This window comes from Bombyx mori, chromosome 2 (assembly GCF_030269925.1).
Source record: "Bombyx mori chromosome 2, ASM3026992v2".
In the NCBI taxonomy this organism is placed as follows: Eukaryota; Metazoa; Arthropoda; class Insecta; order Lepidoptera; family Bombycidae; genus Bombyx; species Bombyx mori.
The window spans coordinates 1,941,244-1,952,682 of NC_085108.1; the positions used below are offsets into that span (position 1 = coordinate 1,941,244).

Here is an 11,439-nt window from a genome sequence, read left to right on the forward strand (position 1 = left end):
TATGGGCCTCAGTAATCATTTAGCATCAGATGGACAGCTCGTCCACCTATGCAAGCAATAGAAAAAAAGACGGTTAGGAATATAAAAGCATAATTGTAGAAAAAGTTGTTATATTTATTTTGTTGTACATCTATTCATTAGACACCACCACATCCACATCCGCATCCGTTTCCAGCGTAGCCTCCGTAGCCGAGACCGTAGCCAGCGCCTTAGCCGAGACCGGCGTGGTCCTCGGCGATAATGCCAACGGCGCCATTGCCGCAGCTGTAGTTGATATCGCCAGTGCCACCAGTAGCAAACTCACCGCCGACGCTGCGGTTTCGAGGAAAGGCAGGTTGCCGCAGATGCCCACAGTTCCTTCATACGTGTTCTCGGAAGACACACCCAGGCCAGTGGTGGCGGCAGAGCTGGTGACAACAGCGAGGGCTCCTCCACGGGACGCTCAGAGAGCAGAAGCAACGCTGATGTCATTGGCCAAACCGCGATACCCAAGACCACCGTAGCCACAGCCTCCGCAACCGGCACCAGCGCGGCCCAGATCGAGGTACTAGCCCAAAGCAGCCTGAAGTTACAAATAAAATTATTTAATCTATTACAATACTGATATCTAGAGCACCGATATTAAATTTTATTGACTGAATTTCTGACCGGCGCAAGAGCAGCAAAGCAGACGAAGAAGATGAGCTTAGCTACCATTTTGGTTCACTGAATAACCTCGGAATGGATTCAGTGTAGCTCCACAGCTTTTACAGAGAATACCGGGTACTGTCATATCTCACACACCTAACTTGACTGTTAAAGGTACAATCATTTTCGAAATACAATTATCTAAGAGCGGTATTAGAAAAGAATATTTAAAAGTACGTGATCTATATTCGATGAAAAGTAACATTTCCCAATTGTATAATTGTTATTACATAATGTTTTCGCAGTATCAGCCAACAAATGACTATAAAACAACTGAAATATGGAAGTAAAGTCATTCTGTATTCAATCGGAGTATTCTCTACAGCAACATGTCTACCTTCACATTCTTCCTGCTCTGTGTCCAGGCTTGCCTGATCCAAGTAAGTTGTTGCTTTTTAAATTTAATTTGCTGTCTATGCATGCATTACTTAGTTGTTGTCACATTAAAATGGTTTCTGAAGATATTACCCGATATTTTGATACAGCTATTACTTGAAGTTACTTTCTCTACTCCATGGGAACGATAGGTTGTTCTCAGAAAGCGGCATGGCAGGTTTAGTAGTTAATTTGGACGTGGTCTACTAGACATGGCCACTAATATTCCGAGTAGACTATTATCTTGTAACATCCTGTGATCCGATAAGGTAGACACTATATTTTGAATATTTTTTTTATTTTTGTAGAACGTGTACAGCCAGTACTTGGGTAGTCTGGGCGGCTGCGGCTGCGGAGCTGGTCTGGGTGGCCTCGGACTGGGCTATGGAGCTGGTTGGGACGGCTACGGAATCGGATGGAATGGTCTTGGGGCTGGCTGGAATGGATTCGACGGTAGATACGGCGATGGCTGCGGCTCATACGGCGGTGAGGGTATCGGTAACGTTGGAGTCGCCGGTGAGCTGCCCGTCGGTGGTGTCACCGCTGTCGGTGGCCGCGTGCCCATCATCGGTGGTGTCGAGTTCGGAGGTCCCGCCTGCGCCGCTGGTGCCGTCTCCATCTGCGGACACTGCGCCCCCATCTGCGGATGTGGACGTGGTATTTACTAAGTGGAACTCAGTTTGATTTAAAAATCTATACAGTATGTGAAAATAAAATCTTTCTGAGACTGTATTTTGTTGTTTCTCATCCCACTCTCTATTGCCGTCTCTAAATGGTGATCCTGCAAAAAAATTAAAGACTATCTTATCAATTAAATCTAGACATAATTAAATTTACTTCTACTGCTTAAGTTACCCGTTTTCCATGACTAAAAAAATTGTAAATTATTCAAAAAGTCAGAAATAATATAATGACATTAAAAAAAACTAAGATTAGATTGCAGTCGTCGTGGCCTAAAGGATAAGACGTCCGGTGCATTACAGTGCATTGAAATATGTACTCAACAGATGTTCACGAATGAATTCCACGGTGAAGGAATAACATCGTGTAATAAAAATGAAACCTGCAAATCCTATGTAATTTGCATAATTACTGGTGGTAGGACGTCTTGTAAATTTGCATGGGTAGGTACCACCGCTCCGCCTATTTCTGCCGTGAAGCAGTAATGGTTTTCGGTTTGAAGGGTGGGGTAACCGTTGTAACAATACCTTAGAACTCATGTCTCAAGGTATGTGGCAGCATTTATATTGTAGATGTCTATAGGCTCAGGTAATCATATTACACCAGATGGGCCGTAAGCTCGACCACCGATCTAAGCAATAAATAAAATAATTAAGATTATATTGTAAAATTAATTTAAATTTCAAATTAAAATTGTAATTCTACTTCATAATATACATACTCCGTGTATATTATGGAGTAGAATGTTGTTTAATACAGGCTGAGGTATTTTAAATTAATTCATGAAGATAATACGTCAGAGACGTCGCGTCATCATACTGTGGGTGCTGGCGGTCACTTTATATCATATGCCAATAACCATTATAATGTCAGATAGATCGCAAGCTTATTTGCCAGTCTGCCAAAACACAAAAAGTCAGCTAATACCTGTCTGGTTGCAGTGTTGGCCGCGGTAGTCCCCTTACCCAAGCCGAGTTCTGGGCTCGGGGGGATCGGACACCTATAGGGGAGTTGTTTAATGGGTAGGGTTCTACATTCCATCCCTTGGGCCCGCGGTTCGCTCCCAACATTTGCGGACCGTTCCACATACCCCACGCGCCCCATAGACGCGGAGACCTCATAGGAGGCTCGGTACCCGGCGAAAAAAAGAAGCTAAAAAGATATCTGACGAATGACGCTTTAGTAGGCATATACCCGCACGCGACTAAGCGCGACTCCACATTAAATGAGGCCTACTTCATATTACCTGACATTTTGTACCGCTCAGTATTATTGTCGATTAGTTTTTGTATATAAGTGCCTGTTGTTTATTATTTTCATTCAGTGATCTTTGCTTCATTGATCTGACCAATCTATATAAAATATATAAAAATGAATTGCTGTTCGTTAGTCTCGCTAAAACTCGAGAACAGCTGGACCGATTTGGCTAATTTTGGTCTTGAATTATTTGTGGAAGTCCAGAGAAGGTCTAAAAGGTAGGTTTAAAAGGTAGGTCTAAAAGGTAGGTATATGAAAATTAACAATTTTGTTTTTCTTTTGATGTGTCCCCCGTCGGACGGATTCCTTTTGTTTGTTTTATGTTTATTTTGTACAAAAGTTTAGGTCTTTTATTTCTCGATAGAGGAACTACGAAGTCTGCTGGGTCAGCTAGTAAAGTAATAAAAATCTCGCCATTGTTTATCTTACGCGCACTGATTCACATCAGATCTGTTTTGAACATTATTTACCGAACGGTAAACTGTAATTGGCTGAAGGCCTGGTACAACCAGCCACTTAAACGCATAGTGACTCTAATACCATCCCTTAAGAATTCTGGATAGTTATTTCTTTATTGGCTATATGCAGACGAGCATACGGCCCACCTGATGGTGAGTGGTTACCGTCGCCCATAGACATATACAACGTAAATGCGCCACCCACCTTGGGATATAAGCTCAAGATATCGAGTATAATTACAACGGCTGCCTCACCCTTCAAACCGAAACACATTACGGCAGAAATAGGCGGGGCGGTGGTCCTTCCGGTCGGACTCACCAGACATCCTATCTATCACCAGTAATTATGAAAAATACATAGAATTTTGCAAGTTTGAGCTTTATTACACGATGTTATTCTTTCACCGTCGAATTCAACCGTGAACATTTAATTTTGACAGTACGTATTTCATTAGAAAAATTAGTACCGGCCTGTGGGATTCGAACACCGGTGCATCGCTAGATACGAATGTACCGGACTTCTTATCCTTTAGGCCGCGACTACTGTAATCTGATCTTAGTTTTTTTTTTAATGTCATTATATTATTTCTGACTTTTTGAATAATTTACAATTTTTTTAGTCATGGAAAACGGGTAACTTAAGCAGTAGAAGTAAATTTAATTATGTCTAGATTTAATTGATAAGATAGTCTTTAATTTTTTTGCAGGATCACCATTTAGAGACGGCAATAGAGAGTGGGATGAGAAACAACAAAATACAGTCTCAGAAAGATTTTATTTTCACATACTGTATAGATTTTTAAATCAAACTGATTTCCACTTAGTAAATACCACGTCCACATCCGCAGGTGGGGGCGCAGTGTCCGCAGATGGAGACGGCACCAGCGGCGCAGGCGGGACCTCCGAACTCAACACCACCGATGATGGGCACGCGGCCGCCGACAGCGGTGACACCACCGACGGGCAGCTCACCGGCGACTCCAACGTTACCAATACCCTCACCGCCGTATGAGCCGCAGCCATCGCCGTATCTACCGTCGAATCCATTCCAGCCAGCGCCAAGACCATTCCATCCGATTCCGTAGCCATCCCAACCAGCTCCATAGCCCAGTCCGAGGCCGCCCAGACCAGCTCCGCAGCCGCCCAGACTACCCAAGTACTGGCTGTACACGTTCTACAAAATTAAAAAATATTCAAAATATAGTGTCTACCTTATCGGATCACAGGATGTTACAAGATAATAGTCCACTCGAAATATTAATGACTACATCTAGTAGACCACGTCCAAATTAACTACTAAGCCTGCCATGCCTCTTTCTGAAAACAACCTATCGTTCCCATGGAGTAGAGAAAGTAACTTCAAGTAACAGCTGTGTCAAAATATCGGTAATATCTTCAGAAACCAATTGAATGTGACAACAACTAAGTAACGCATGCATAGACAGCAAATTAAATTTAAAAAGCTACAACTTACTTGGATCAGGCAAGCCTGGACACAGAGCAGGAAGAATGTGAAGGTAGACATGTTGCTGTAGAGAATACTCCGATTGAATACAGAATGTCTTTACTGCCATATTTCAGTTGTTTTATAGTCATTTGTTAGCTGATACTACGAAAACGTTATGTAATAACAATTATACAATTTAGAAATTTTATTTTTCATCGAATATAGGTCACGTACTTTTAAATATTCTTTTCTATTACCGCTCTTAGATAATTGTATTTCGAAAATGATTGTACCTTTCACAGCCAAATCACGTGTGTGAGATATGACAGTACCCGGTATTCTCTGTAAAAGCTGTGGAGCTTACACTGAATCCATTCCGAGGTTATTCAATGCACCAAAATGGTATCTAAGCTCATCCTCTTCGTCTGCGTCGCCACTCTCGCTCAGGTCAGCAATTCAGTCAATAAAATTTAATATCGATGTGTTCTAGATATCAGTATTGTTAATAGATTAAACAATATAATTTGTGACTTCAGGCTGCTCTGGGCCAGTACTTCGGTCTGGGTCGCGCTGGTGCCAGTTGCGGTGATTGCGGGTGCGGTGATCTCGGGTAGGGTGGTTTGGCCAATGACATTAGCGTTGCTTCTGCTCTCGGAGCGTCCCGTGGAGGAGCCCTCCCTGTCGTCACCAGTTCCGACGCCCCCAGCGGCCTGGGTGTGTCTTCCGAGAACACGTATAAAGGAACCGTGGGCATCTGCGGCAACCTGCCTTTCCTCGGAATTGCAGTCGTCGGCGGTGAGTTCGCTACTGGTGGCACTGGCGATATCAACTACAACTGCGGCAATGGCGCCGTTGGCATCATCGCCAAGGACCGCGGCGGTCGCTGGTTACGACGCTGGTTACGGTCTCGGCTACGGAGGCTACGCTGGAACCGGATGTGGATGTGGTGATTTGTAATGGATAAATCTACAAATAAGACTAGCCAAATATAAATAAATATAATAAATTATATTCGAAAACACTAAGTATTTTTTTTAAATTTCAATTTATTATGAATCTAATCCAATGGATTTTATCTAACTGAAGTCGTCGTAGCCTAAAGGATAAGACGTCCGGTGCATTCGGATCTAGCGATGTAACGGTGTTCGAATGGCGGATACCAATTTTTCTAATGAAATACGTACTTAACAAATGTTCACGATTGACTTCCACGGTGAAGGAATATCAGGAAGGAACATCATGTAATAAAAACCAAATCCGCAAAGTTATAATTTTGCGTAATTACCGGTGGTAGGACCTCTTGTGAGTCCGCACGGGTAGGTACCACCGCCCTGCCTATTTTTGCCGTGAAGCAGTAATGCGTTTCGGTTTGAAGGGTGGGGCAGCCGTTGTAGCTATACTGAGACCTTAGAACTTATATCTCAACGTCATCGATCGAAATTAGTATTTAACAGATCAAAATACATGAAAATTATGCTTGCCTTAGATCTAAAAAAAAAATTATCTTGCCAATACATCGAATTTTCGCTAGCTTTTGGGGTGTTTTGTAATTTACTTGAAATTGAAGGCTGGACGGCCTAAACTGACTTAAAATTCGTATTCAGCGGGTCGAAAAACATGCCCGTAGATAGGTGGCGCCCGGTGCACAGATATCTTTTTTTTTGTGTGCCGGTGTAATGGTTTTATTCCCAAACTTCAGTTTTATATATTATTTTGACCCATCCAACTTGTTTACTGGTTTCGAAACAGCGACTCTAGTTATTATGAAACTTTTGATTTTTTTTTGTATTTTGACACGTTTTGTTCCAAATTTCATCAACATTCAAGATAACCTTAATTTGAAGAAAGCTATCGTTCTGATGCATTTCAAAGTACTTTTTAATGTAGATCATATTTTTTTAGCACATAGTTCTTTATAGAAGCTGATATAAATCACAATGAAGATATTCTGTGGTAATTCAGTGGTATAGTATAAGTTTTTTTTTTTTCGCAGGCAGACGAGCATACGGCCCACCTGATGGTGAGTGGTTACCGTCGCCCATGGACTTCAGCAATGCCAAGGGCAGAGCCAAGCCGCTGCCTACCGCAAAATCCATAAGTCCATCCTCTTCGTCTGCGCATCTGCCCTTGCTCAAGTTAAAGCTTCTCAATGCTTATAAGCTGATCTTTATTTTGAAATGTACATCTTCATGTATCTTTAGGCAGCCGTGGGCCAATATCTTGACCGCATCGACACTGGCTTCGGTGGTTGTGGCGGCGGTCGTGGTTATAGAGGACTGGCCAACGGTCAAGGACATCTACGCTGCTTTCGCCCTTGGTGCTTCTAACGGAGGAGGTTTCTCCGTCGTCACCGCCTACTGTCGGTGTCTGCGGTAGCCTGCCGTTTCTTGGTACTGCTGATTACGCCGGAGAGTTCCCCACTTATGGTGCTGGTGGTATCAACTACGGTTGCGATGACGGCGGCGTCGGCATGGCATCACCGATGAGAGAAGCATCGGCTACGCTGGTCGTCTCTGCTACGGTTCTAGATATAGTTTCAGTTATGGAGGCTACGCCGGAAACGGATGCTGATGTAGATGTGGTAGAATCTACTGATAGTATGAACTGATACATAATTGGAATGAGAGAATATAATAAAATTGCAGCCTACACCGTAACTTTTGATTTCAATGTCCCAATTATAAAAGTCTATTTTTTTTGTGTTGCTATATCTAGCTTGCTGGGTTGTCAAGTAATTCACTGCCAGAGATAAATCTCTGGAGAGCACAGCAATAATCTATTTTTTATTTAAAGATTTACTGTCGCGCATTCTGATAATTTTAGCGTAGATAATTTTTTAAGGAGAACCCCTCCACGTAACACCACGTATCCTTTTCAGTCAATTTGTCTATGAGAGATACAAAATCTAAAGAGGTTAACAAAAACAAACAGTCTCTAAGAAAAAAAAAAACTATAACCGCAGAATTTCGTTCTCATATAATGAAACCAACGGTCTAAGAAAATTTCAACTGAGTCACATATTCCAATATAATAAAAAAAAACATGGAATTTCTGCTGTCTGTATTCTACGGAATCTTACGATTAATAATTTAGGTTAGTATTATGATGATAGCAAAAAGATATATTAAATTTTTTATTTAACTTTAAATACAATATTAGATTCAATAATATTTATAGATTCATATGCAATGCGCTGTGTGGTGCCAAGAATTTCACCAATCTATATATGTTCGATTCCATAGTATACTGTGGCTGAGGAATCCAAGAAAGGGCAGCAAGCTTTTCTGAATGCTGCATTAGTGCATCTTCGAATATTCTTGAGTAGAGACCACGTACTCTAAAACGCAGTGTCGTATGGTCATTTAGCAAATGGATTGATGACCTAGTGAAAATCGCTGGGTCACGATGGAAGCAAGTGGCAACGAACCGGCCGCATTGGGGATCGATTGGAAAGGCCTATGTTCTACAGTGGACAGTTAAAGGCTGAGATGACGAATGTTGTGGAGACTTACCTAAAACAATCATTTGTTTTTATTATTTATTTATAACTTTATATACTAGACAGTATAAAGGTGGACTTAATGCCATAGGCATTCTCTGACAGTCTACCTTAGGGGAGTGTAGAGATGAACCTTGGTAGGTGTAGTGTGATAGTAATATTACTTAAACATATGTGTATATATGACATACATAATATTTATAGATACAAATTCTTCTTCTTCTCAGTCGTTTGTATCTATAAAAATTCTGAAAAATTCTGGCGGAGTGGTCGTGGTTACGTAAGTCTTAATGTTTAGTTGCGGCTTTTGAGAGACTTCTCCATCTTTCTCTGTTTGTGGCGGTTTGTGGCGGTTCACTGGTGGTAGGAACTCTTGAGAGTCTGCGCGGGTAGGTACCACCACCCTGCCTATTTCTGCCGTAAAGCAGTAATGCGTTTCGGTTTGAAGGGTGGGGCAGCCGTTGTAATTATACTGAGACCTTAGAACTTATATCTCAAGGTGGGTGACGCATTTACATTGTAGATGTCTATGGGCTCCGGTAACCACTTAGCACCAGGTGGGCTGTGAGCTCGTCCACCCTTCTAAGCAATAAAAAACGTGCACACTCAGTAAGGGAACACTTTGTAGATAACTTAACCAAGTCTGTCCACCTTGTGGATGATCGGCCGCGAGATACAAATACTCGTACTTAAATAAATAAATATACATATACATTCAATTTATTATATTTTATATTATCAAGATTACCAATTTTTTTTATTGCCTAAATCAATGAATGAGATCACGGCCAACCTGATGTTAAGTAGTTGATGTAGCCCATAAGCATCAGCCATATAGCTATATAGTACAACGGCTGCTTCATCATACAAACCGGAACGAATTACTGGTCTAATAAAGAGCTCATAGTCAATGTTGAACGTAAAAATAACATGGCGTAAACATTTAAACACTTTATGACTAGCTGACCCAGCAGACTTCGTAGGGCCTCAATCGATAAATGAAATATCTAAACTTTTGTATAATATTATAACTTAAAACAAACAAAAGGGATCCGTACGACGAGGGACACATAAAAGGAAAAACAAAATTGTTATTTTTATTTAAACCTTAAACCTTTTAAACCTTCTCTGAACTTCCACAAATAATACAAGACCAAAATTAGCCAAATCGGTCCAGCCGTTCTCGAGTTTTAGCGAGACTAACGAACAGCAATTCATTTTTATATATAGAGATAACAACTGCAGCTTGGTTTTAATAAAGTGTTAAAAAAAAAATATTGTTGCTTAGATGGGTGGACTATCTCACAGTCCACCTGGAGTTAAATGATGAGAGTATCTTGAGATATGAGTTCTAAGGTCTCCAGTGTAGTAACAACAGCAGCCCCTCCCTCCCCCCTTCAAACCGAAACGCATTACTGCTTCACCTCAGAAATAGGCGGGGTGGTGGTACCTACCCGTGCGGACTCACAAGAGGTCCTACCACCTACTAAATAATTAAATATCATAGAATAATATTATGACATTTATAAATTTGATTATAGATCATGAGGTCCGATAGCCATTTATGAATTTCAAGACTTCCACTAGTACTAATTATCTGTAAAGGCTAGGCTTATTAGAAGCAGGCCAAGGTTTTGCTTCAATTGATTTTGCTAAGCTAAAACAGAATTGGAGCCATGAGGCTATGACTACTCTAAATGATAAGTATTGAAGAGACTAAGAGAGAACAGATTAGTATCTCTAGAAATTCGAACATCAAGGGCTCGTCTTATGGATATGTGTATGAATTCGACTATTTAGCTTAATTCTTATTACATGGCCCAAACGCTTTTTTTAAACTATTATCTTCATAATAGATCGTCGCTTCTCAAACCCGATTTGACCACAGCTCAAGAAGCTACCATCTACAACGACAGATCATTGCACCACGACTGGCCGGTGATCTTAAAGTGTTGGAAGAATTCTGAATTCGAAATTCCGTTAGAGCTAGCAAACACGTTACTCCAATGATCACGATTAAAACAAAAACAACAAAGGATGAATCAAAATATTTTTATTGTATGTAGATTTTATCGGTACATGACTAGTTGGTTGGTTAATCACTAGATTCCACCATAGCCGCAACCGCATCCGTTTCCGGCGTAGCCAAGACCGTATCCAGCGCCGTAGCCGATGCCATCATATCCGGCACCGTAGCCGAGACCACCAGCATAGCCGTTGCCTCTCTCAGCGGTGATGCCGACGAAGCCATCGCCGCAGCCGTAGAAGATACCGCCAAGACCCGCAGTGGGAAAGACGCCCTCTACTAGAGCGGAGCCTAGGAAAGGCAGGTTACCGCAGACAGCGACAGTACCTTCGTATTCGTTTTCGGACGCGACACCCAGACCAGTAGGGGCGGCAGAGGAGGTTGCTACAGGAAGGCTTCCACCTGAGAAGCCTCGGCCACATCCTCCTCCGAGACCGCCGTAGCCACCATATCCGAGCCCACCATATCCGAGTCCACCGTACCCAGGTCCTCCGTACCCAAGACCTCCGTAGCCACGTCCACCGCAGCCACAACCGATGCCCATAGCAGACTACAAATTACAGAAAACATGAATTCATGAGAACCGTACTCCACAGATATTTCAATATCAACCTTCAGATGAAGGGTTGAAAACCCTATATCACGCTCAGCCCAACTTTCAAACTGCAACGCATGCTACAACTATCCCTGAGCGCGATAGTGGTGTTTACCCCTGTCAGTAATAACGTAGGTCATAAAATTTGGGTGCTTTAATTGCTAACACATGAAGCTCCTTATTGGGAGTCGTTCGTGGGCACGTGTTAGGAGTTATTGGATACGATCAGCACCTCGCGTCTTATGCGTTAGACAGTGGACACATCTGATTAAATATAATACAGTTTTAGCATACAGAATCAGCAAAAGAACAGTGTATAAGAAAATTCACCAACCTGAGCAAGAGCTGCGATGCAGACCAAGAGAATGAGTTTAGCGGCCATGTTGTTTCGCTGAATGACTACACAATGAGTTC

At 42.0% G+C, this 11,439-nt stretch overlaps 3 protein-coding genes across 3 annotated transcripts; 1 reads left to right on the top strand and 2 right to left on the bottom strand.

The window, feature by feature from the left end:
* Positions 1 to 1,016: 1,016 nt before the first annotated feature.
* LOC101736040 (chorion class A protein L12) lies at positions 1,017 to 1,794 on the top strand. Its single transcript, XM_004924907.5, has 2 exons — positions 1,017 to 1,067; positions 1,371 to 1,794. The coding sequence occupies exons 1-2, from the start codon at positions 1,017 to 1,019 to the stop codon at positions 1,728 to 1,730; spliced, it is 411 nt and encodes a 136-aa protein (XP_004924964.1). The 3' UTR covers positions 1,731 to 1,794.
* Positions 1,795 to 4,214: 2,420 nt separating this feature from the next.
* On the bottom strand, positions 4,215 to 4,983 carry LOC110385001 (chorion class A protein L12). The gene is made up of 2 exons (XM_021347189.3): positions 4,933 to 4,983; positions 4,215 to 4,632 (listed from the first exon to the last, which is right to left on the bottom strand). The coding sequence occupies exons 1-2, from the start codon at positions 4,981 to 4,983 to the stop codon at positions 4,279 to 4,281; spliced, it is 405 nt and encodes a 134-aa protein (XP_021202864.1). The 3' UTR covers positions 4,215 to 4,278.
* Positions 4,984 to 10,440: 5,457 nt separating this feature from the next.
* On the bottom strand, positions 10,441 to 11,391 carry LOC101744025 (chorion class B protein M2410-like). The gene has a single exon (XM_062673300.1). The coding sequence runs from the start codon at positions 10,972 to 10,974 to the stop codon at positions 10,507 to 10,509; it is 468 nt and encodes a 155-aa protein (XP_062529284.1). The 5' UTR covers positions 10,975 to 11,391; the 3' UTR covers positions 10,441 to 10,506.
* Positions 11,392 to 11,439: the final 48 nt, after the last annotated feature.